This window comes from Cnephaeus nilssonii, assembly GCF_951640355.1.
Source record: "Cnephaeus nilssonii genome assembly, chromosome: 10".
NCBI lineage: Eukaryota > Metazoa > Chordata > Mammalia > Chiroptera > Vespertilionidae > Cnephaeus > Cnephaeus nilssonii.
In genome coordinates this window covers 26234108-26261669 of record NC_137081.1, presented here as the reverse complement: position 1 = coordinate 26261669, position 27562 = coordinate 26234108, and the positions used below count along the sequence as shown (strand labels likewise).

Sequence of the window (27562 nt, the reverse complement as noted above, 5' to 3'; positions counted from 1 at the left end):
GAAATTGTGTTCACAAAATAATAGCTATTTAGAGAGCACTTCCAGCTATTTGTCAGGTACTTTGCTAAGAACTTTGCAGTTATCTTTTCTTGTTGCCACAACAACCACTGGAGGAAATTATTTTTATTCCCATGTTATTGAGGAAGATATTAAAGCATATAAAGTAGCTCTTTATATTTGAAATACAATGTGAGTCATATAATTTTTAATTTTCTAGGAGCCACATTTTAAAAAGTAAAAAAAAGAAAAGTGAAATTAATAATACATTTTCTTTAACCCAGTATACTCAAGCTCTTATTATTTTGGTATATAAGCAATATAAAATTATTAATGAGATATTGCACATTGTGTTTTCTTCACACTAACTCACCAAAATCCAGTGTATACTTATAAAACATTTCAATTTGAAAATTAAATATTCATCACAAATACTCTTCAGTATTTAGGTTTCACAAAATTTACAATTGAACGAGTAAACAAGCTTTGTAACCTTGTGTTGCTTTTAAACATTCAGCCTCATTATATCCATATAACCAGTTAATACTTGCAAGTGTGCATGCCATGTAGCTATGTAGTTGGATGTGGACACTACTATGATATTATATTTATTAGCCTGGTAGCCAGAGTTTTTAAAGGAGCTGTGTGTGGATGGAAATAGCAATCTACTACCTTATTTAGCCATTTAGGACTGAAGCTCTTATTTTGGAACCTTGGGAGAATAAAACCAGTGAGGACAAAAATTTGAGATAGAATTTGTATATCTCAGCAGATGTTATCTCCTTTCATCTCTTACCTTCTAGCCATAATGTCAATTTATCATCATTTTTTTAAGAATACCAAATACTCAGTACCAACTGGATTAAAAGAAGTGATGTGCTGAAGTTCACACTGGAAGCAGAAAATCGAGAATAGTGGCTGGGTAGGTTGTGAGAGGTAGGGCTTTGGGATGGAGTTGAGACCCAGGCCTCATATTTTCACTTATTTTTATTTGAGAGAGAGAGAGAGAGAGAGAGAGAGAGAGAGAGAGAGAGATCACTTTGTTGTTCCACTTATTTATGCATTCATTGGTTGAGTTTTTGTCTGTGCCCTGACTGAGGATTGAATCTGAAACATTGGCATATCAGGATGATGCTCTAACCAATTGAGCTACCTGGCAGGGCCAGGCCCATACTTTCTATAGCAAATCCATCAGAGAAAGACTTAACTCCAAGACCTGCCCTGCCTTAGATGATTATCTTGGGCTTAGATTCATATTTCTTGTGGTTTAACAAATCCAAAGCATAAACTATTCTTACTTCCTAGAGGTTATTTTCTGGTCCTCTTCTTTAAATGCTACATGGGAATTATTTCAATCAGTAAAAATTCTTTAAATACTACATGGGAATTATTTCAATCAGTAAAAATTCTTTGAATACTACATGGGAATTATTTCAATCAGTAAAAATGCTTAATTTATCATTTTCTGTTAGCTCTCTCCTTGCCATTTTTGTTTCATGCATGCTTGAATTTCATGCATAATCATGGTCATAATTTAACATTGTTTTACTTGCCTGTGGTTATCTGACTCCACCTTCAAAGGTATTAGATGAATCCTTTCAAAATTTAACTAGTGATTTCTATCTAGATGTTTCCCCGAAAATTTAATGAATAGGTATAGAAAATGTGTTGTAGAAGGGTAAACCCAAGAAAGAATAAAGCTTCTCAGTTTTTTCTTTTTAATATGTTTTAAATTGTAAAGTAAGTGTATGCTGTGAAAGGGTAAATCTTGCATATTGGTATAAGATAAAAAATGAAGACAGTTGAGGAAATTTACTCAGACCTCTTCCACACATTCTCACATTCCTCTCATGCCCCTGCAAATAATTGTTATTTCCACCTACTCATATGTAGTTTTATTTTTTACAAGATGTATTTATATGACTTAGTATTTAGCTCATCAAGAGGAATTTTTTTAATCCTCACCTGAAAATACATTTATTGATTTTAGAAAGAGAGAGAGAAAGAGCAAGAGAGAGAGATCTATGTGAGAAGCATTGATTGGTTGCCTCCCATATGCTCCCTGATTGGGGATCAAACCCAAAACCTAGGTATGTGCCCTGCCTAGGAATTGAACCTGCAACCTTTTGGTGTACAAGATGATGTTCCCCCTAGCCAGGGCTCATCAAGAGATATTTTTAACCACAAAGTTAAACAGTATTATAACCCAAGATAGACGGTGGACACAGAACCAATTTTTGGGTTGGTTTCCTATTGTTATTTCATAAGAAGACCCATTATAGTCACTGGCATAACCTACTTTCTGTCATAGTCACCAAATATAATGGCACATTCAGATACCTGATTAGAAAACAGTATTTTGCTTATGTCCAACCCAATGCCAAGCCACTGGGCAAACACTGAAATTTTTACATATTATGTAGATCACCAAGCCATATGAAAGCAAATTTTTAATACTGGACAAGACTAGAAGATAGATGGAACTTTATCTGTTTGATCCTAATGATCTGTGCCTAATGGATAGAGTCATCTCATGAGCTCTTACTTGTTTTAGCACCAACAATATTTTACACCTAAGGGGTTTGCAAAGATATATATAATTTCTGCTTCTTGCACCACAGATATAATTAATGTGAACATCTATTTTTTACCTGAATACCTGTAATTAGGATGCGATATTTAACTTTATCACCATGAGCTAGCTGGCAGAGCAGCGTTTATTCATGTTTATTCACAGCCTCGGTAAAATATAATTGGCCATAAACCCAGCAAGTGTTAAGGTCTAGTTCCAAGGAAACTTGTTATATAACCTATAGTACGCTTTGTCACACTGCATTTTTCTGCATCTTTAGAAGGAGAGTTAGTCCGCTTTGTCTCAGGAATGCTGTGTGATAACTGCTCAGATTTAAAGACTGTGTAATTGGTTTTATGATTCACATCTCAGAGGCAGTACCTCATTGACTTCCAGACGGAGGAAATAAACACTTAAGATTTCTAGAAAATAAGAGTAAAGCAAACATTTCCCTTTTGTTGCCCTGGGAATTGCACTCTGGAATTTACAGTTGCAGAAAAGCAGAAATTCAGTCTTATAAAAATTAACAGGCCATGCGACACTTATTTTGTATATTCAAAGCGGCATGTGTCGTATCACGCTAATGCGAAGGAGCATGCTTTTTATCCAATAGGCTTATCTTTCCATGGTGAATGTAAGCAAACAGCCTTCACTGGGGCAGCCTCCTTCCACACTTTCCTAGTGCGCACATATGTTTTAGGTGTCAGGAATATGCAGGCCCTTCAGAAATGTCTTTCGAAAGAATTTGGAGGGAAAGATCGAGTGGAGAATGGATGATATATGCTGAGCACTTTATGTTAGCCAAATAGCTGAAGGCGTCAGCCAGTCTGTTGTCCCCACTTGTGTTTTTACAGGGTAATGCTAATCAATTAGCTGAACTCCGCTATAGATAGTAAGTAATTACATTCACTGGAAGCCACAGTAATGTGATTAATAATACATTTCAATTTCCAAGGTAGCATTTCACTCAGTACTTAAACATGGCTCTTTGGAAAAAAACATTTTTATATACAGGAAATATGATAGGATTGAAATTTATTTCTCTGAAAGTAATCCTGTGAGAAGGAAAATATTATAAAGTTTTATATGATGCCACTGGCCCCTCCTGCATGCATGAGTAAAATTCAAGTTTCTTCTTTAAGTATTTTCAAACAAATTCTTAAGAAATAGTGCTTTAGACTTCATAGTTGAATACACTGTTTGGGTGTTTTAGGGGAGGCAGGTAAATCTTAGTAATTATGGAGCACCTGCTGTATCAAAATTCTGAAGCTAAGCTTTCGAAGAGATAGAAAGGTAACTAAGCAACTAATTTTATGTCTAAGAAGATGTCACAGCAATAGAGCAATTGGCCTGTACTAACTGAATACAATCTAAAGAGAAATAAAGTAATTTCCACAAGAGCAGTGTGAAGAAAGTTCCATGAGATTTCAACAGAGGAATACAGGAGACAACAATCTGTCCAAGAAGAGCTGGATTGTGGACTATACACAGAATCACAGTGGGACGCAAGGACAGACAAGTAAATGGCAGACAGTCTTGTGTCTGAATCTTGACCTGGAGAATTTCAGATATTCATTATAACTTTGACTTTGACTTTCCCACTTCTCAACTCCTCATATCATCATTTCTGTTGTTTTTGAAATAAAAATTCCCATTCTATAGTTACACTAAAACAAAATTTTCAGTTACTTGTCTTTCACAGTTTAAGAAAAGCTTGGGGCAATGCTCGGTTCCTATTGACCTTCTTCATTTTTTTTTTATGATTCTCTACATTTTTTCATGCTTTTGTTTTCTTGTAGAGGACAGAATTTGATGTACAGTCCACCTGTCTATTGGAACAATGAGGCTAAGCTATAAGCTTTTGTTATTTGCTACAAGAGATGTCAGCAGAGAAAGTCTTGGCATCGTATTTGGGTTATATGGCTAGGACAATTTAAAGTTGTGTGGTTTAGTGTTGAGAACAGAGAGGCCAGAAAAGTACTTGTCTGGAGCCGTGAGGAGTGAGCAACTGCCTGACATCAGCTGTCCAACAGGAAACCATGGCTGTGGAAATTGTGGATAGCCAAGAAATTGGTATTGGTGCTTTGGAAGGAAGATGTCTGGGATAAATCCATTGCTAAGTCATCTCCTTTGACATTAGCAGGAGAAATGTCAATACAAGGGTATAGTGCTAGGGACTGTGAGGTATGGCAGAATCCTCTATTGACCATCTTTCAAAGTGTAAGAAAAAAATGCAACCATAGCACATCTGGAAATAGTACCATGAAACTATTAAATTATTCAAAAGACTCTTGTGGTCTTTCATCGTGATTTATGTGATTACCAATACAGGGAATCTATATGAGAAGGAAGAATAGTATTCCCTTAGTTTTCCAAGGATAAATGTAGAGAAGAAATGTAATGTTTGTAATGATTATTCATTAATTGTTCATAGCTATCCTCTCATAACATAATGGGATTTTAGAAATATTAGGTGTCCTTGAGATTATTTCTAATCTGTCATTCTTATTTTATTGAATGAATAAAATGACCAAGTGCTCAGTTCCTTATCCTCATATTCTAAAAATATGTGGTAAGAATCATTTTAAATTTATAGATAAACAACTTAGTAACATTATGACCACCTTTCATATTAAAGTTCTTGTTTTTTCATTTTTAATATAAAATTACTACTTGACAAAATATTTATTTCCTCTTTAAAACAAATATCACTTCTTAGAAGTTTTGCTTAGCATCAAGTTCCCATCATTTAAATGAAGAGGTGTTGAACCATGCCACTGATTTGCACACTGATTTCTCAAAAGAGCTGACTTGGCATCCAAATAGTTTTTATTTTGAAAAATTGAAAAAGAAATGTGGTGTACTGTGATGCTTTCTATGGCTTTAGAAATGCAAAGAATATTATCTTGCCCCATGCATTTAAAGGAGGGGGCATTCTGGTAGAAGTGTTAGAAAAGAAGCACAGTTTTATTACTACAGTCCAGACATTGATATATTATCCGCATTTGGGGAATCATCAGGAGTAAATTATTGATCTGATATAGACCTGGATTTACTGCAAATATATGGGCAGTAGATGGTTTTAGGCTTGTTGTCTAATGTAGAAGGAGCAAGTAAGGCTTAGAGCAGATTTCCAGTTATAATTATCTTACTAAAGACATGGCCTTAAATGGGACAATAAGTCAAAGGTTTCAAATTCAAATGCCTACAGACCAAGAAGGCTAGACATGGAGATGTATGAGAGTGGTGGGGAGCACAGCAAACAAGAGAAGGCATGGACCACCCAAAGGGTATGGCTACTGCTCTGCTTGGGCAATTGTTTCCATGTCAGAAGGTAGGATCAATGTAGTCATATCTTTAATTTTCCAAAAGAAACTAGTAAGCAGGGCTTTTATGTGAAATCTTCCAATTTTTAAATGCTAGAAACTAATTCAAATATTTTAAAACACTATTGGCAGAAAAACACAATTGCAGGACCAAGTTGAGTCATAGGCTGCCTGCTTGTCATTCTTACAATTTTTATTAGAGTTTCACTTTAATTCAGCATTCTGACTTCAAGAAGCCAGTGAGAATGCTGCCTAGAATATGTAGGATATGTTTGGCTGATATGAGTAGAAAATGATTTTGATATTAATGTAAATAAGTGTAAGGCTGAAAGTGATATTTTGACTTCGAGAAACGTGCACTCCAGATCCTGATTCAGAAAGATTTGCATAGGTATAATTGATTAATAACAAGTCAGACTATCATTTCTTGACCTAAAAACAATAAAAGGGGAGTGTGATTATAAATATCTGACAATTAAATTTCCAGCAGCATAATACCAATAGATGTGGATACTAACGCATGAAAAGTAGCAAATCCTTTTAAAAATCTGTTTACAACCCATACCAGAACTATCACTAGCTATTGAAGGCTAGAGGCGGCGGGGGAGGGGGGGGGCGGGGGCGGGGGGGGATGGAGGGAGGATTCAGATGTCCCATATTTTTACCTCAACTGGGTGATGGGTTATTTTCCATGCTGATTTCAGTGCTTACTACACAACCGTGAAAATATGTTCCTGCCTCATCCTCTTAGGCTGGGATTTCACAAAGGCACCATCAACCCTGAACCACATACTTAAATAGATGTTAAGTTTTGTTCAGTTTAAGGAAATGTTTTAAGTATTTATTTAAGTTATATATTTGCCTGAGTGAAGTGCACAAGTAATTTGGTAATACTGCTTTGAACAGTCACTCCTGGGGGAGATGACAAGAGCAATGTCATCTAGTGACCTGGCTGAAGAAGAAATGGGGCCAAAATTGGGGGAGGGGCAGAGGTTTTACCCTGAGGCCACCAGCACCTGTCAGCCAGCCAGCTTTGTTTTAGCACCAAACCTGGCACCTACCCTGATTCAGCCTGTCCTGCCTCCTCACATAAACTCCTGCAATTCCTGTGGACCCCAGAGAAGATGCCACTGTGGTCTTCTTTTTCTAAATTATTTTCAATTCTGTCTCAACACATATGCTGGTTGCAGATAACCATTTCCCAGCCTGTGTGACACAGAACAATAAGTGCTCTATATGAAAATGCTGCTGTGCAAAAATCGGTTTGGGAAATCCTGCCTAGTACATGCTCCTTGAGGGCCACACGTTGCCTGTTGCCGATGTAAAGCCCTGAGGAGCTCTTCAGTGAGAAGGGAGGCCTTTGTTCAGTCCACTGCTTCTCAAGTTTATTTAGCATGAAATATCTCTGATCTAGAACACTGGCTCACACGCTGTGAAGCTCTGGAGTACACATCTGGAAACACCAATATTGACAAGGGCAATGCCAATTAAGGCTTCTGAGCTGGGGAATGGCAGTCAAACCTGGCTTTAGACAAGGAAATTGATGCAATGGAAGGAGGATTAAGAGACATCATATAATCATTAGAGTTTAGTGACAAGCTAGGTATGCAGATGAGGGATAAGGGAAGTAAAAAATGAGTACCTGGTCCTTGATTTTATCATCCCTGGTGGATGATGATTTATTAACATGCTGATAAAGTCACGTGGAATTGTGTTGAGCTTTGGTTGATTTGTTTGTTATTTAGGGCTTAGAAAGAAATTTGTGGGTAAATGATATTTTTAATTGTTTGACTTTTAGTGCTTTCTAATGCAAGCCTCCCATGATAGCATTTGCCAAACTACCTCCTCTAAACTCTGTAAAGGCAAAGAAGTTGTTTTTTTTTTTATGACTATCAAATACTTAGTGCAAGATCTGTACCCATTGACAGAACAAATACACAGATGGTTGCAAGTGTTATATGGTTGCAAACAGAAAATGGTCTTAGCTAAATGAAGGGGAATAAAGAGAGAAGGTGGAAGTAGCCCCTGTGACCTAAGGAAGAACTGAGTAGCAGGCCCTCAGAAGCACAGGAAGGAGCAGGGTGCTTGAACTACAATTGCAGGGTCCAGGCCAGTCTTTGGTATAAATCCAGGTGTTTTCTTCCCTTATGTCATTCTTCTCAAGGTTTAAGTTCAGTGAAAAGAGTCTTTTTTGTCCACGTGTGGTCAGGGCACTTATTTTATGTCCTCTAGAAGGTGAGGGGGTACAGGATTCAGTTACAACAATAAAGGAAAAGAGATTAAATACCATGCCCATGTCAACTCAGCTTTTATCTCCCCATACATCAGAAACTCAGCTCTTGTACAAAGACTCAGCCTTGGCAATGGGCACATGAAACCAGTCCAAAGAGCAGAGGGGACAAGGCTGAAGATCAGGTATTTTTGAAAGGACTGGTTTTCCAGAGTTGACTTCTGTTTTTGTAGCTACACTCAAGGCAAAAGGAACTATATGTTTAAAAAATCTGAATATTCATAGGAAACCCAGATCATATCAGTTAGATGCAATGCGTGGGTGTGAAATAGTGCTAAATTCTTTCAATGCTCTGTTTACAAACCATGTCAAGGGCAAGGTCATCTAGCAAGAAGGCACAGCTATTTCCTTCTGCAATGAAATCTAGCTGGGAACAGGGAGCAAGAATCAGGGAGCATCTGGAAGAGGTGGAGAAAGAGATGCTCTGATGAAAGATTTTCCTTTCCAGTTGGCACTTGAGGTTTAAAAAGAAAAAAAAAGCTTATTTTCTCAGCCAAGTCATTATTAGGTCTGCAGAACGGATGATACAAGTTGTTTTACTTAAAAACATAGAAATTTGGGGATGAAAAAGACTTTAGGACACAGCGGGCCAGAGATTACCATTTGCCCAAGGTTGCTCAGGCATCAGTGAATAGACTGATTTCCTGAATGTAGGCCTCCTGACTGCCAACCAGTGCTCTTCTCACCTGAACACAGATGCCCTCTGCTCAGAAGAGGAAGAGGACTTGTCCATGGCAGTCTCCACTCAGCACTTATGGGAACAGAGAGATAAGAAGTGACCACAAAACTGGTTTCTGAATGCCAACCAAAGCAAGAGGGATGCCAATTTTAAATGCTGCCAAAGACCTTTAATACATCTAGGTAACGGATCTCCTTCCAGATCTATGACACCCTTGCAAAAAGTAACAAAGTCAGAATAAATGTCTCCTTGTCAGTGTACTTCAATACCTTGCAGTGGTCTTGGAAAGTGGTGAGGAGGGAGAAGGATAAGACAGAGCAGAAAGAAGTGCAATGCCCTTTTCTCCTGTTTGCAACATTGAATTGATAATTATAATGTTGGTATTTGCCACATGCCAGTAGGAAATGCAGTGCAGTTCAGACATAAAGACGATACTGTTTATTGCTTGGGGAATTTACAGTCCTGCTTAGGCAGAAAAGTAACCATGAAAAGATAAAAAAGCATATGATATTGGTTAAATCTTGGCTTTCTCTTAACTTCCTTGGCATTTGGGTCTTTTGTGTGGGATGAAGGGAGAGGCCAGAAATAGGGTAATTAGAAGCTTTTGTAGTTGTACACAGTGGGATTGAAAAATGAAATGGCCAGTGTTGCAAGACCCAGTGAGCACAAAGAGGTCACTTGTGGAAGGATGGGGTGTGCATGGGAGGAGGGTTATTTAACCTAATTATCCACATCCAAGCCAAGAGGGTCTTCTGGACACTCCCTTCATTTTTGGAATGTCCTTTCCCTCTCAATGCCACTTGCAAAGCAGCTAGTGCCCTTCTTGTGCTCTCACCTTCTCCCTCTGATGCACAGAGAACAAACACTAGGCCCGTTTGCGACCCTTTCACACACTGTAGCAGCCCCACTTAAGATCACCTCCTGGACACAATTAAACTTAGAGCTGACTTCATTGACATTGTATTATATTTCAGGCAGTGTGCTAAGCACTTTATAAATACACTCTTATTAAGCCTCACAGTGTTCAATGGAGTACCCACTATGGTTATCCTTATTTTGCAGATGAGAAAACTCAAGTTCAGAGAGGTTGGGCAACTTGTCCAAAGGCCTCCAGCAAGTAAGTGGGAAGGCCAGGAATCAAAACACAGTGATCGTACCCACAATGGCAAACACCATACTCCCAACTTTATCCTTCACACCATTACAATGCCGTTCCTCCTCTCTAATTCCTTGGGGCTTTGCCTATGTGGCCAGCGTGCCTATTGTGATGTGGCTAAGTTATTGAAGACTGTCATGGCTTTCATTTTTTCCAGGCAAACAATAGCTGCGTTTTAATAGGGATAGCCCAGAATAGGAACAGATTCCCAGACTCACAAACTAATTCTAATAGTGGGATTTTGAGGCATATAGAGAAGTGAGAGAGAGGACAGACTTTAAGGCCAGTAGCCCTGAGGTTCTTGTGAACAAGAGGTTATCAACTTGGCTTTCAAGAGGAGCTAACCCTGGTCTGAAGTGAACTTGCAGCGCCTTTGGGGCCTGAAAGCTGTCATCAAAGAAATATTGAGGGAGAATAATTTGCAGTAAAATTTGGATCTGAGATTTTCAAGCGGGAGTGAATTTTTCCTCCTTGCCCACCCTCCAGAGAATTTTGGCCATTTCTGAAGACTTTGTTGGTTGTCATAACAGGGGTTGTGGGAGGGGAGGGTTACTGGGAGTCAAGGCCAGGGATGTTGCTAAACATCTGCAATACACAGGACAAACCCCTACATGTCTGATTCAAAATGTCAATAGTGCCAGGTTTGAGAAAACCTGGTTTAGATAATAACTGAGACAAGTATGACCAGGGTTACAAAGTCTAAGTAAGAAATGGTCAATGAAGAAGAAATGAAGTGAAATTGAAGGATGGGCGAGATATAACTGAAGCCCAGTTTACTACGGCTGGTTTCACCTCAGGGTTTTCTCCTCGGTCCCCCAAACAGTCAGGGTGATGTGGCTGGTTAGTTCATTCGGCCTGATTGTATATCCATAAGGGAAAAAGAGTATTTGATTTTTTAAATAAGATTTCGTTCTAGTATACAAAACAATTTGCATCGGAAGGTGGTGACCCACAGGAAGCTATTATTATCTGACTCTCTGCCTAAGAAAACTATCAGGTGAACTAGCTTCCAGGTTGTTTTTTAAAGTGTGGTCCATGTCTCATCTTCAGATAAGTCATGTGGATGTTTGTAACAAAGGGTAGTTATTAGATATTGGGTGATATTCATATTGACAGATTACCGAACCCCCTATGAGACCTACTGAGGAGTTGGAATGGGCCCAGGAATCAGTCCCTTCAACAGCCTTCCCATGTGATTCTTGAACACATTGGTGAAGATCTGCTTTGGGAGTTCTTACCAAGTCCCACCAAGTTCAGGGCCTGACTTAGGTCTCTGTGCCTATATGAACTCCTCCTTGACCTAGACCTCATGTTCTTTACTGGTATTCTCCTCTTCACCCTTAGTCTCTGCCTTCTGGTATTTCTATGGATTGTTTTGTGTGTACCACCATCTCCCACACGGACTCTGGGACTGATCTCGCTGTCACTGATACCTGGCCCTGGCCCAGCACCAAGAAATGTTTGGCAGAGAATCAGAGCCTCTCTGCATTGGCTTCTATTCTAATAAGCCAGATTAAATAGATACTGGTGTCCTTTGCAGAGCTACCCAATTCTCATTTCCTGTTGTTTTAGTCCCTCTGGTCTGCTGATGAGATGCAGAACAAATAGTGAGAGGTTAATGTGTCCTTTAATTGGGGACTTGGAGCTACCACACATCAAAAGGTCAAGAATTTACTGCAAGTGCTCACAGCTGAACAAAGAAAATCCAACAATTAATTCTCTGCAAAAACACACAAAAAAACTTGATTGAAAAGCCAAGTCCCATCCAGTATTTTCCAATTTCTACAGTGCAAGTCATTAAACATTTAAATCAAAGTATATTCACTTGTCTCCTCTGTCACCTTACAAGATCCGAATGCATTATGATGCCATTAAAGAAATGGTTTAGGGGCAGACTGGCTGCACAGATTTCCGCTAGTCTATCAGATCCACTAGCCAACAGTTCTTGGTCTGAATAATGTTTGCATCTTGCTCAGGATTTGGTATTTACCTGACAATTTGTTCCCTCATTAAAATTGCTTAGGTGAGAACCTTTCATTGCCCTTCCCTGGTAAAGACACATCCTTCTGTAGTAAAAAGCCCACAAGACTAAAACCCATGTAATGCCAATGTCATATAAATTACCAACTTTTCTTTTGGAGCTTCACAGACATGAAAGACCTTGGCTTCATCACAACACTTGTGTACAGTGTCATTTTCAGGGTAGTTATTAGACATTTGGTGACCTTTTATTGACAGCAATAATTAACAACTGGAATGAATACAGGAGGGCAATTTGGGGTGCTTAATTTATTTCAAAAGAAGTAACTCTCCTCTGTAGTTAACTTTGCCAGCAGTAAGAAGCTGGTATGGGATCCCAGCCAGCCAGCTGAGAGGATGCATATGTCCCTTGGGGAAAATGATTATGGGCAATTGTCCCTCAATGATCAAAGGTAATACCATTGATTCAAAGTCCCTCAGCTCCCATCTTTTGGGAGGCTATATTTGTGTGCCTTCATCTGGTTATTTGTGAACTTATCTGCCTCAACCCAGAAAGTCTTTTAGTCTTCATTAAAAGATAAAGCAGTGACTTTCAACCTTTTTCATCCTATGGCACACAAAAACTAATTACTAAATTTCTGCAGCACACAAATAACATATTTTTTGGTGTGCCACAGACAAAAAAAACTAGGTATAATCTTGATTCATTCACACCAGACAGCTATTGTTGTGTTGGCTGTTGTCATTTTTTTTTAATTTGACAATCTAAGAGAAAAATAGTGCCACCAACTAAATAGTCAGGTACTGCATGTTTGAAAAATTCTTATAGCTCGAGAATTATGTTGCTTTGGGTTTGACTATTTTTAATGGGAAAAGAACACTGTATTCTAGGTGAAAAATTAGCTGTGTGACTTTTTTTAAAGGGCATTAACAATCCAGGCTGTATTTGTTTGTATGAAGCATAAACTTAAAATATCAATAATAGCTGTCTATTTTTGTTGTAATTGCATGTTGTTAGGTCCTGGCTCTGAGCTTGGTAGCGGGGATGGAAGGAAAGGGCGGTCTCTGTTAGAATGAACACTTGCCTCTCCTAGGGATTTCCCACTGCACCAGACCAAGCTAAAGCTGACTTCTTGAAGATGGTTGGATGCCTTTGCCATTGTAGCAAGAACTTCAAATGGGTGATACATTCCTAAATACTCATCAGGAAATTGAGAAAAGGGAAAACACTAAAATCATTGTTCCTCATTTACTAAATATTGCATTAAGATACTTATTGGCAAGATGTATGAGTATCTCCAGGCTACAAAGATTTTCCCAATGGAAGTCTGTGGCCAATGATAAAGTTGAAAAGAAGAAAGTCTGCCCCTTCACAGATGCTAATGATTCTATGAAAGGTTCACTAAATTATGTAAGAAATTAGTTTTTTAATCCCCCCCCATCAAACCCTGATTAAGTGGAAATTCTTATTCCAGAGACTTATTTAAATTCAATAATATAAACAAATATCATTACACCTTCATAAATGTTTGAAGGGCTATGAATGGAATACTATAAATAATTTTAATGCATATAGATCACTTAGGCCTATCACATACACACATACACAACAAGAACACAAACACACATCACACACAGTACATAACATATACGCATGCACATAACTGAAGTCTGTTTCTATTTTTGGCATTTCTGCATTCTCCCTCAGTGCGATTTAGATTGCATGCCACTTTCTTTTCCATGAAATTTAGAAATATGTTTTACTAAAAGTCATGCTATTTGAATTTGCAGTTAGTGAACAGGAAAAACTCCACACTTAGACATAGGAGGGTTTGTAGTGTTCATTTAAACTCCCCTAGAGAGGTCTGAGGCTCTCGCATCAGCAACACTGAGCTGTTCAGCACTGACTTTTGTAGCAGGAAGTAGTGAGGCTCAGTGCTGCTAACTTGAAGAGCACTTCTGCCTGAGGCCAGGTTTAGGAGAGACCACAGTGAAGGAGGAAGTAGCCACTGTGCTTTACTTCCCTTAAACAAGGTAAGTGGGAGCTGAACCCGGAGATGCACTGTGGACCAGCCTGGTTTTCCCCAGGAAACAAAGGCTGGGCAGCATGCAAACCCTCTGGCAAAGGGGAATCTATTGGAAATGGAAGAGAAAAAAATAAAATGAGTTACTTAGACATCTTCTATCAATGAAGAAGTAGCCATAGTATATCCTGAAAAGCTCAACTGGTAAAATAAACTGGAATAAGGAGAAGACTGAATGAAGAGGTAGTAAAGAAAGCAGTGGAAATGAACAGGAAGTGCTTTACCAGTTGCTCAAATTAGGTTTTGTGGATTCAATTACGGCGTCACGTTAGCTATCTAAGCCTTAACCATCAAGTTTTCAGTTACTCTGCATCTCTAATGGTAACTTTTTGGGTAATTTTTATCAATTGTCAACAAAATGCAAGTTTCTATCCTTTGGTTTCTTAGATTCAAGGTGGATGCCATTTGCTGATGTTACAGCCTATTGAATTGTTGTGCAAACATATTTAAACATTTTAGAGATTACCTTCTCATAACTTGTTGCTTTGCCTTATTGCCTTTGTCTGTATTTCTATATTTGGTTACGTCTCTACCATTCTTCATCTTCCAGATTTGTCTGTTTGGTTCTGCTGTCCATCCCCACAACTACCATTCTGTTTCTCACCTTTAATTCACTGCTCAGTTTTTCCAGGTTGCTGTTTATCAGCCACAATTCTATTTCTTCTTACTCATTTCTTAGCCCTACGGCAACCTGCATCCCACCGCCATGCTCAGTGAAACGACCCTCAAAAGCCAGGTTTGTCTTCACCTACACCCGTGGTCGGCAAACTGCGGCTCGCGAGCCACATGCGGCTCTTTGGCCCCTTGAGTGTGGCTCTTCCACAAAATACCACGGCCTGGGCGAGTCTATTTTGAAGAAGTGGTGTTAGAAGTTTAAGTTTAAAAAATTTGGCTCTCAAAAGAAATTTCAATCGTTGTACTGTTGATATTTGGCTCTGTTGACTAATGAGTTTGCCGACCACTGACCTACTCCATCTTCTCAGTACATTCTTGATGTTAAAATTATTCTTAAGAGATAAGCACCAAAGCCAAACTGATGTCCAGAATAAGACTGTGTAGGAGACAGTTTTCTAAAGATGCCGCCCCCCCCAAATTCTCTGGTTGTTTAATCAAACACTAATCTTAGTACTGCTGTGAAGTGGCTTTGCAGATGTTAATTAAGGTTACTTATCATCTGGCCTTAAGATATAGAAATTATCCTGTATTATCTGGGTACAACTCATCGAATCACATGAGGCCTTAACAGCCAAGACTTTTCTCTGGTAAGACTAGGTGCAGCATTAAGAGGGGTTTAAGAGAGATGAGGCAGAAAGAAAAGTCAGAGAGATTCCAAGTGTGAGAGGATTCCACCTGTTGCTTCTGGCTTAGAAAGATGAGCACAGAATGCCGGCAGCCTTTGGACACTGACAATGACCCCTGGCTGACAGACAGCCATGAACTGGGACCTCAGTCCAAAAACTGCAAGGAATGAATTCTGTCAACAACACACTTGGATTTCAGCCTCTGAGGCTCCAAGAAGAGACTCGGCTGAAATACGTTGTACCTGGATTTCTGACCCATGAAGTCTATGAGAAAATAAATGGGTGTTGATTTTAGCTGCTAAATGTTACAGCAGCAATAGAAAAGTAATGCAGACTAGCAGAACCTTTTCTTAAATTTCTGACATCTTAGCACTCAGATTCCTATTTCTTCTTACCATCTTCACTAACTTCCAAACAGCCAAACTCATCTATTGAAAATTGAAAATTGATTACTTACTTTCTCTGTCTGGACACCATGGGACCAAAACTTTGCATATATATATATATATATATATATATATATATATATATATATATATATATATCCTATCTAATAATAGAGTAACATGTAAATTACCATCACTCCGCTACACCCACGATTGGGCGGCAGGAGGCTGGGGGGCAGGACTCGGGGTGGCCTATCCGGCCATTGAGAAGCACGGATCCGCTGCCACTGAGGGGGGCTACCCTGCTGTTGAGAGGCGCAGGGGGCAGGACTCCCGCCCCCTGCGCCTCTCAATGGCCAGATCCGCGGCCGCTGAGGGGGCCTGCCCCGGACACCCAGCTGCGCCTCTCATCGGCAGGGTAGCCAGGTGTCCGCGGCAGCCACCCTCAGCGGCCGTTGAGAGGCGCAGGGGGCGGGACTCCCGCCCCCTGCGCCTCTCAACAGCAGGGTAGCCCCCCTCAGAGGCCGCGGACCATCAAAAGCGTGGGAGCTGGGTGCCTGTCTGCTCCGGCACCAGGCCTTTCAGAAGCCTCCGCCAAGCCGGAGGCTTCTGAAAGGCCTGGTGCACCAGCAGACAGGCACCCAGCTCCACCGCGAAAAGTGAAAGCGTGTAGGGGACCCTACATGTGCATGATTCAATCATGCACTGGGCCTCTAGTATATATATATATACACACACACACACACACACACACACACACACACACATATATATGTGTATATATATATATGTATATATATATATATGTGAATATCTGTGTTTGTGTATTTTGTATGTACATGTATATGCATATGGTATAGGTGTGTCTATACATTGATTATATACCTAGGTAGACCTGGTAAATACCAGTCATATTCAATAAATAAAAGTTTACATTATAGGTACATATAAGAATCTTAGCTATTATATATACATACACACAATATGTATCTTTCCTCAATGCCAGGTACTAACATTATTTCATAACAGCCCCATAAGTTACATACTAATTGCTTCATTGTAGATATAAGAAACAGGCAGACAGAAGTCAAGTAACTTGCTGGAAGTCATTTAATAGATGGCTGAAGAGGATTCCAACATAGATCTGTCCGAATCCAAGACTGCAAGGTCCTTAGTTTTCACCTTGCTTATCTCTCACACTGAATCTTTTTGGACATCCTTGGGTCCTACTTGGATCTCAGCCCAGATGCCATGCGCCACCTTCCTTAAATTCCCCTCCCCAGTGCATCTGGATGCTGCACTGCCCTGGTAGATTTCCCCTTTATCTCTAGGCCTCTCAATTTCATAAACTGCCTTCCACCTGTCATATGTAAAAGAACTTCAAGACTGTATTCAAGGATACTTGACTTGGGGTGATGAATACACAATACAATATCCAGATGATGTATTATAGAATTGTACACCTGAAACTTATATAATGTTATTAACCAATGTCACTCCAATAAATTCAATAAAAAAGTAAAAAAGTAAAAGAAAGAAAAATGACTGTATTCTCAATTCCATACTACTCTGTTCTCCATGAGTTCTATTTATTTTTGGACTTTCAATTTTAACTGTTTTGATGGTTTTCAGCTTCACATCTGTAGGCCTGACTCTTTCCTGAGCTCGAGGCACACATATAACAATGGTGCTAGACATGCCCATTTGTCTGTCTTCTTGTCCTGATACTCAATATGTCTCTAAGTCAGAATTAGTAGGAAAACTAGTCCTTTCTTCTGACCTTCCTGAGTTCCTCAGTCATATTATCCATTTTCTTGATGGCCAAACTCATAAACCTGCTGACATCTGTGAACCTCTCTTCTGGTTAAGGGCATGGGCTATGAACCCGGACTGCCGGGTTTAGATCCCAGATGCGTTACTTGATTTGGATACTTTGGGCCAGTTGCATCCCTTCTCAGGACCCAAGTAACTTCCTCTGTAAAACTGGGGTGCTGATCACAATAATAATACCTACCTCACAGGGTTGTTGCATGGTTGAAATAAGGTACTGTAAACTTTAGACCAGCACCCATCACCTAGTCTCTGCTCAGTAAATTTCAGCTATCCTTTTCCATTTAGTTGCCAAGTATTTATGTGTAATCTCCCTGAAATCTGTTTTTGTTGCCAAGTTTTCTGCCCTCCACCACTCTATGCTCACACCTGGATTAATGCAAACTGTCTATGGATCACATTCTTCCAAATCCAGCCTGCATATAGCTACCAAATGCATCTCCCAAAGGCACTAATATAATTGTAATTTAAAAAACCCTCCAGTGGTCTCCCATGGCTTTCAGGATACAGTGGAAACATTCATTATCTCAGCATTCAAAGTCCTCCATGAACTGGCCCCTGACTTCTCTTTTCTAATAGTTTCTACCTCTTCTCTCTTATTCAACCCATGGCTCTAGACAGGCTGAACTTCCAACTTTTTCTTAAACATCCTGTTTTGGTGTGCCTGTTAGCTTTTGTAACAACTAATAGTTGTGCTTACTATGTACCATGCAATGTGATGAAATTTTTAAAAGAGTCATCTCACTTCTTCTCACAACTTTCTGAGGTGGCTACCATGCTATCCCTATTTTACAGAAGAGAGAACTTACTCCTAGATACAGTGAGTGATTGGCTGAAAGATACACAGTCAGGAAGTGGTGGACCTAGGATTTGGTCCAAGATGACTGCAGATCCTATGATTTTAATGTTTCTATCTTATGCCTTTTCTGAACTACATTCCCCTTCCCTAGAGTATCTTTTACCCTTTTCCCATCTACTTCACTCTCGTCTAATAGTTAGGTTCTACCATAAAGCTTTCCCAGACTAGTTCAAATTCTAGAACTCCTCTGCGGGTACAAGCTTCTTAAGGCTAGAAAGGATGTTATGTACTTCTTATGAAGACCAGCAATGCCTTGAATATAGTACTTCATAAATTCTGACTATTTATTGGTATCAGATTTCTTTTCTAATGAACTTCCCAGTGATTGCTTGTGGTTGAGCCACAAGGAATTTCTCTTTATTGTCCATTCTTGCCCAATGTCCTGGTTAGGTTTTTTGATTGCCAACATATTTCTGAACTTAAGCAGAAAGGGAATTTGTTGGAATGGTGTGGAGTATAACAGGATGCTGGATAAATAGGCTTGGTCTGAAATCAAGGAAGGCAAAGCTCAGTAGAGTTCTCCAACAGTGCCATCCAGGGAACACCACTTCATGTTGCTGGGTCTTCCTTTCCTTCGCATTTATGGCTATCTGACAACCCCATATGTTGCCTGACAATGCCTCCCTTTGCCAGTATTTAAGGGGGCTGCAATAAAAGCTAAGCCAGGGGAGAAATGAGTCATTCTGGTATTGCAGAAGTCACAGAGTGGGAGGGGCTGCAGATAAAGAAACGTGGCGCCTAAAGAGGAATAGAGGAGAGACTAGATGCAAATAATAGAAAGAGAGGAAGTCATTTTAAGAGTTGCTCAAGATTTTTAAATTCCTTGTGATAAGATAGTATTCCTTCTAAAACTTCTGAATCTTCTAAAACTCTGAGTTAGGAATTTACAGTACCTTGGGTATGAGGGTCCTCAGATGAACTTTGACATTTGTGATGTACACTTGCATGTACACTTCCTGATATTTACACTTTTCTGGTGAATCCACGGTTTTTATTAGATTCTCAAATGGATCCGCAGTCCAGAAGGGATTGTAAAATACTATTTCCAGCTACTGTCTAACACCAGGGCATTAGGTGACTCAGAGGCAGACTCTCATAATTCTATATAATAAAAGTCTAATATGCTATCTGTCTAATCAACCGGTTGGCCGTTCAACCAATCAAAGCATAATATATTAATGATATGCTAAGGCAGCTCAGCCTCTCATTATGATGTGCCCTGACCACCAGGGGGCAGACAGTCTACCGGTTGACCAGTCGCTATGACGTGCACTGACCACCAGGGAGCAGACGCTCCAATCAGTAGGTTAGCTTGATGCTGGGGTCCTGCCGATCAACTGAGCGAAATGGACCGGACACACCCTGGGCCCCTCCCACAATCTCTTCCTGGCTGGCCAACCTCCCACATCCCTCCCTGCCCTGATTGTGCACCAGTGGCATCCCTCAGCCTGGCCGGCGCCCTCTCGCAAACCAGGACCCCTCGGGGGATGTTGGAGAGCTGGTTTTGACCCAATCCCCCAGGCCAGGCCGAGGGACTCCACTGGTGCACACATTTGTGCATCGGGCCTCTAATATCATATAATGAAAAAAAAAGTAAATCTGAAAACTTGGTATGTACTATAATATACCTGCTCATGGAACAAATGTGAAAGTTATTTAGAGGGTGAGATCTATTTAGGGTAAAGACATACAGTGGAATTCCCAAATATTGAATGACCATGGGTCAAAGGGCTTCTGCTCTGTGGAATTCCTGGTTGCTTACTTGAGCCAGTTACAGATTAATGACATAGTTTACCCCTCCAGGTGTTGTTTTTATAGCATCTTGCTATTTTTTTCTCATGGCTTTTGAAAGAGGCTTCCTCAGTCTCCATACTTTGACAAGTAATGATCAACATCTCCTTTTACTTGCCCCATGATAAGGTAGAGATGTCTGAGTTATTCAAGTCTGAGATATATGTATGTGCTTCAGCTAAATCTAGTTATTATTGGGGGGAAAGGGAATTTCCTGCATCAGTAAAAAAGTATTTGAGATAAAGGGAAAGCTTACTAAATAAGCCGATGACATCTATTTAAGGGCATGGTTGTTGGAACTAGCTGGTTAAGTGAGACCTTCCCTGAGGATCACTATCTTCAGTACAGAATCAGAACTGTGCTTGCACACATGGTTTCTAAGGGTGAAATAAGAACCTCTTATTCCATTTTCTCTATGGCAAAAAAAAAAAAGCAAGGGAGGATCATCAGAAGTATTTAGGGGAGGGGCTATAGTTTTAAAATGATGGTCACAGGAGGCTTTCTGAGGAAGAAACATCTGAGTAAAGACCTGAAAGAAATTAGCAACAGGCCCAGGATCTCTGGGACCATTCACTTCTGGTTTTCAAGTTGGAATCATGTATGGCAGCCTCCTTGCACCTCCACCATTCAGCATGCTGAGCACTAGGAAGAAAAGACAGGCTCTGGAACAAAAGCCTCTGCACCAACCACAACTTGCTTACACATTGTTCCCTCCTCTTGTTGGTCACCCCTTTCCACCTGTAGCCTGAATCCTCCTTCTAGGCAGGACATGAGCGAAATTTGTGAGCTAGGTAACAGCCTTAAGTTATTTTTCTTTCTTAAAGTTCAAAACTCCCAGAACATTGAGAACCTCTTACACAGAAATTGTTCTCCTGGTTAAGCTTCTTGCTTCTATCCACATTGCACATCACACGGTGCTCTGTACAAAGGTGCCCTCCACTGACCCTCCCTGATTTAAAAGCGAGAACACTTCACAGGATTCTTTCCTCAAGACTCACCTCCTAGGAGAGTTGGTGGGAGTTTCTTCTACCAAGGTAGTCATGGAGATCAGTCCTCAGTGGAAATATTCCTTCAACTATCTTTACAACCCACATTGTGCTTCATGGACAAGGAAAGGTTTCTTTAGCACTTACATCAAGCTGGTGGGCTCCACTAAACAGAATCTTGAAGAAACTGAATAACTGTCTCATACAACAGTGGATTTTAGAACTAACCTTTTAAAGTTTAGTCAATTTCCTAGTCCTGTGGTCTCCAAATATTTATCTCATGCACCTTGTAGGAAAATATTGACTATACTCCCATATTCTATGTTTATTTATAAATTATATAGTTCTTATCATAACTAATATTTCAAAACACAAACAATGAATCTTGATGCATATGGGACAAGATTCATTGTTAAGCACAATCAATGTAAGCTCCCCATTTATTTTTTTTCATTAAACTTAATTATATACTTTTCTAATCACTGAAGGACACAGTGAATGAGGCAGACTCTACTCTCATGGAGCATAGAGTTTAGTTGAAGACAGATCATAATTTGAATAATAAGTAAAATGTACAGCATAGTGTGCTATGCTGCTAAGTGCTATGAAGAAAAATAAAACAGGAAGGAACATTCTGGTGGGTTTGAGGGAAGAGTTGCACTTTTACACAACCCCAGAGAAAATGAGCAAAACTCTAAAGATTAGGGAATTAACTATTTGAACCTTTGTGACCATTTAGCATAGAAAACCAAGGTGTCCAAGTCAATTTTCTTTATTTAGATAAACAATATAAATAGAATTCTAATATTTTCTTCTTGTTCCCTAATTGCCTTGGGCAACCCTCTAGGAAAACCACTAATTTAACTACATTTTCATGAACAACTGCCTTAAACAGATGTCTCAGATCTCAGGTGTATTATTATAGTTTACCTTTGGATCTAGCCAGACTGATAAAGTTTGGATGGCCATTTAAGTGGCAGACATAGACCCTTACAGTAAATTAGCTCTTTGATTCAATCTTGATTTAGTTCCATGGGTGGATTTACTGCGTCTGGTTTATTTCGCTCTGAGCGATTCTCTTAGATGTCCAAAGTCCCCTTGTGTTGTTGTCTTGCTCTAAAGCAGGTGACTAAGGAGAATACTTACACAGAAGCCTATCTGAACAGCTGGTAGTTAGTTACTTACAGGAAGCGGTAACTTGTCGGTTTTCTTTTCCTTTTGGGTGAGTTATGTTAATGTAGCATGAGCATTTCCCTTTTTATCAGAGAAGAAAGAATCGTTAGGCCTGGTGAGGCTTCAGAAGGAAGAGGTTTGACAAAATTGACATTTTTAAATATTTTGCGAATCAAATGACAGCAATACAATGAGCTTCCGAGGAAAGGTTTTCAAACGGGAGCCCAGTGAATTTTGGAAGAAGAGACGGACAGTGAGAAGAGTAAATCAAGAAGAAATCCACAGGCTTGGTTCTGTAGGTATCCAAATGTCGCTGTTTGCTTTTCAGCTTTATTTCAATACTTAAAAAAAAATTAAGATTAGCTCTGGGGTGGTATTCTAATATAAGCTGTGGGCAAAGTCTTAGACATAATCAAATTTTCAGTTTGGCTCATAAATATCCTCTTATTATCATTATTTTAAAACATATTGATAGACAATTTAAGTAGCTAAGATATTATTAGACTATTTGGAATATTGGAATTACTCCCATTAATATTTTAAAACATATTGTAGAGGATTTAAATAGTTAAAGTATTACTAGAAAATTGTCTCTTTAAAAAGCCTACAAGTGCTTCAATGAAGAGCCCAGTTGATCACTTGTATATAGTTGTGTTTTTAAAAAATACTACTCTGTATTTTATCACATACCACTCATTATTTGTTTTAGAATACTTAGAACAATGCAAAAGGTGAAAGAAAATGTAAATAAGTGTTTGATTACATGAGTCAGGGAAGAGAGTAGAAATTGGTAAGTTTTAAAGGTTAAAAAGATGTGGTTTGCTTACTGTTAAAATGTTTCTGCCTTTTTATTGTCTGTAAACAAAATGAGGGCTCCGGAAATGTGTATTTATTACAGAATTCAAGATGCCTATCTGTTAGAACAATTGGCAGCTGAGTATTGGAGGCCTGCAGTGAACCACATGCAATGTGAAGGGCTCACTGTATATGATAAATGGCTGCAACAACATGATTGGCAGTTCTTTGTACAGAAATGTTCATTCTACGGGGTGTTCAAATTTTGCTTGCTTTCTTCAGGGTAGGGGTTCTTCACCTGAGCACTGCTGTTATTTGGGGTCTACGATTTCTTTGTTGTGCCAGGCTATCTGCATTGTAGATATTTAGTAACATCCCTGGCCTCCACCCACTAGATCTAGTGGCAAACTCTCCCCAGTTGTGACAAAAAGGTCTCTAATATTTCCAGATGTCCCCTGCGACGGGGAGAGTGATGTCCCCAGTTGAGGACCACTAGGGGTAAATATACTTTTTGTTCATATAAGCGTCTAGAAACAGAGCAGCTTTTTTTAAAAAAAAAATGTGTAAATGATAATATAATGATGCTTTGTGAATAGTCATTTAATGAATATGAATAATCAAACTAATGAATAGTCATCCCTTGTTGGGCTGAAATCAGGAACCAGAATACTACATCTTAAGTAACAGTGGTTCTCTGTATACTCACCATCTATATCATGGCAATGTAAGTAGATAGAATTTACCAGACATGTGGCTCATAGGATTGGTGCTGTGTTGTTGTTTGGTTGGTTCCTCGGTCATTATCTCAGTACTAAATGTCTTCCCTTGGGAAACAGGCAAGTGAGCCCCTTGACCTTTATTCCATGGGATACACCTGGGTCTTTCCAGGCAGCATTTCACAACTGGAATATTCAGGGTCCTGAACCTAACCTCTTGGTCTCCATTGACCCAAAATGATTGCCCAGTTGTATCTTCTCTCCTGGCTCCATAAGAGCTTCATCAGTTGTTTACCACCAGCTTGTTAAAAAGGATAAGTATTTGAAAAACTTACTTGGTTTGAGATCATTTAGCCTTTAGACCAGTCCAGAAAAAAACACCGTAATTTCCTCACTGTCTTTCAGTGGAATTTAGAAGTTCTGTGGGTTATGTCACCGTGAGATTTACTTCTTCTTGTGTTCACTAAAGAACACACAGGAGAGGAACAGGCCTATCTCATACAGACCATACATACAGTTTGGCAACAGGACAGTCCCTCGTGTCTCCCCGTATAATGAAGCTAATCATTCTATGAATTATCTTAATTGAATTTGAAGGTATTACTACTAAGCACTATGGGAAAAGCAGCCAGTAAGGGCTGTGTTTTCCCACAGCATTCAGTAGCAATGCATTCACATTTAATTAAGATCATTCATACAGTGATTAGCTTTCTTCTGTGGAAGGCACTGGGGACTTTCCTACTGCTGTTGCCTGCTTGGAGTCTTCATAAGATAGGCTTATCTCCTTTCACAGGTTGTCTCTTCTGTAGAGTAAGGGATTGCTCAATCCATCCGAAGTATTATCCTGAGATGTGGGTTTCACTTCTGGAAAAAAGAAAAAAAAAAGTTAATCCAAGAAGTGAAACGTGTAATTGGAGCCCTAGGGGATTATTCTATCTCACATTCTCATCTACCATCTAGATGACCTTGTGCAGAATACTTAATGTCACTCTGAGCCTCAGTTTCCTCTTTCATAAAATGTTCATAACAGTACATGCCCTATTTCAAGATTACTTACTAGAATTCAAGTTGGTCTTGTGTATTCTGAACATGATTTAAACTCTATCAAAGTTATAAGTGTTATGTAGTATTAATAAAGCCAAGTAGAATATTTATGTTTCCAAGACAAGGGAAGCGGGATATAATTATAGCGAGATTGCCTTTCCAGAGACTGCCACTGGGAGGTGACACCTTCTCCTGGGAACCTTTTGCAGTGACAGGGCTACGGAGTAGACACAATTCTGAATTGCATCAAGCTGAGTGCTCAGGGTCCTAGACTGCTCTGTGTTGATGGGATTTGCCTTAGAAAGACCATTGTTTTTTTTCCGCCCCCACCTAAGCCCAGCTGAGCTAAAACCCACTCAAAGCTCTTTTGGAATTTCTACAACACAACCATCTAAACTTTCTAAAGGTTAAACCAACATCCTTCGACTGGCTTCAGAGACAACTTGATAGGTGATAATGAAAAAGCAATTCATGTGAGCAAATGACCAACAAAGGAAGATGAGGCTTAAAGTTTGTTTAGAGAGTAAAATAATAAATTCTTTTGAATTTTTGGATATACTCCTACATTGTAGTGAAAAAAGAAATAATGATTCTTGGAGATGATTATTATAGATTATCTGTTTTTATAATGATCATGTGAATTTTGAACTCTACAAATGATTTCTTGCAAAAAGGCAAATTTAGAAATGGTTTACTTTCTTAGTAATCTAGAATGTTTAACTAGATGTTTGTGACTTCCTGAAAGGTATACAATTCAAACTTGATACTCTCTTGACCTTGATTGACAATTTTGTCTATTTCATTTTCTGCAAATGTTTTAGAAGCTGTTTAACTGTATTGTAAATTTTAATTGGTTTGGAAGTTTCCCTTATGAATCCAATTTTCAAGTGTATTGTCTAAGAAATGCCTTTGGTACTTTAATTCACTTATCACAGAGTGCATTTGCATTATAAGAAAAGTTCAAGGAAAAATGAAACGTGTTAGATCAAGTAGAACAACTTCTCTTAAATTTTGAAATGTTTGTGGTATTCTGTAGTTGGAGGTTTTCTTTTTAACTGTCTTTTTTTTTAACCTTTTGCACTCGGATGTCGAGTGTGACTCGACACGGTTAGCATCGGTAGCAGCTCGTATATATTTGAAATATAAAAAAATCCAAATAAATAACCCTTTGCACTCGCTTGCTTTTTTCTCGATTCCTTTATTCAGGATTTAATTTTTTAAATACCCCAGATTTTACAAAGCACGGCAGTAGAATAAAAAACTGGAGTTTCTTTTCATACAAACTTATTTATTTGGATTTTTTTATATTTCAAATTATTGATACATTCAAAGAGTATAAAAAGAGCTGCTACCGATGCTAACCGTGTCGAGTCACACTCGACATCCGAGTGCAAAAGGATAAGTTTGCAAAGGGTTAATCCAAATCATTCAGAATGATCTCTAGTACATAGGAAGTCAATAAGAATGATAGTTTCCTTCTTATGTTACAAGTCTTAATTTGGAAAGATTAAGTACACGATTAAGTTGAATTATTTTATCAATCATCTGTACAATCAGAAAAATAAGTGTGTTTGATATTTTTAAGTTTTTTTCTGGCTTGTAGGTCTTAAATCTGCAGGACTTGAAAATTTTGGAATATGCATAAAAATTCTTGCTCCCCTCTTTAGTAATAGCCTATTAGCACATTAATAGAAAATTAAAAACTATAGATAGAGGATCTGATCTGAATGTCTTTACCATACATCTCATATACATCATTTTATAATATGTATCTTTCAAGTCTACTTTTTAAATATATTTTTATTGATTTCAGAGAGGAAGGGAGAGGGAGAGAGAAAAAGAAACATCAATGATAAGAGAGAATTGTTGATTGGCTGCCTCCTGCACGCCCCACACTGGGGATCAAGCCCTCAACCTGGGCATGTGCCCTGACCAGGAATCGAACACATGACCTCCTGGTTCATGGGTGGAACCTCAACCACTGAGCTACGCTGGCCCAGCTCAAGTCTATTTTTTATCCTTTATTCTTCCTTGTTAAGGTGAACGGCCTCCCTCCCTGGTCATCTGTGCTTCCTTACTTTACTGTTACTGTTTGTTTTATACAAACATTCTCAATTGCTTATTTAGGCTATTTTATGATGAGCCAGTGAGCTGAAAGAAAGCACAGGATGGGGTCGCAGGATGGCTGCTGCAGGAAACAATGAAATGAGCCTGAATGAGGTTTGAAATGATGGAAATTAGGGATGAAAGCTACAAATGAACAGGTTGGAAAATACAAAGAAGCTGGAGTAATGGCAGGGATCAAATTCAATCTGAAACATGAAAATGGAGAAGTATAAGCTGAAATTTGATCTGGCATAAGAGTTGAGGCCCCATCGGAGGGCTCAGGGTAAGGCCTGAGCAAGAGGGAGGAGCCAGCTCAGGTGCCAGGTAGCTGCAGAGAAAGAATACTTTCCAAATGGACTCAGGAGAGGTACCTGCAACTTAACCAAGAATGAATTCACTTTCCTCAAGAGTGACTGCTAAGAGAGGAAGAAGAGAAGAGCTAGGAAAGAAGGTGGGGATAATTGTCATACCAAGTAGAATTAACTCCTTGA

The 27562-nt window shown here is 39.1% G+C and overlaps 1 protein-coding gene across 7 annotated transcripts in view; it reads left to right on the top strand.

Annotated features, from left to right (window-relative positions):
• DOCK10 (dedicator of cytokinesis 10) overlaps positions 1-27562 on the top strand; it is a 215953-nt gene that overhangs the window by 54354 nt on the left and 134037 nt on the right. Inside the window, exon 1 of one of the 7 annotated variants that reach the window (XM_079783205.1) lies at positions 22589-22705. The exons of the other annotated variants lie outside the window; for them this stretch is intronic. Within the exon in view, the coding sequence (XP_079639331.1) occupies positions 22601-22705 (105 nt within the window). The 5' untranslated portion in view covers positions 22589-22600. Of the gene's footprint in view, positions 1-22588; positions 22706-27562 lie in introns of those variants that run through there. 7 annotated transcript variants of the gene reach the window in all.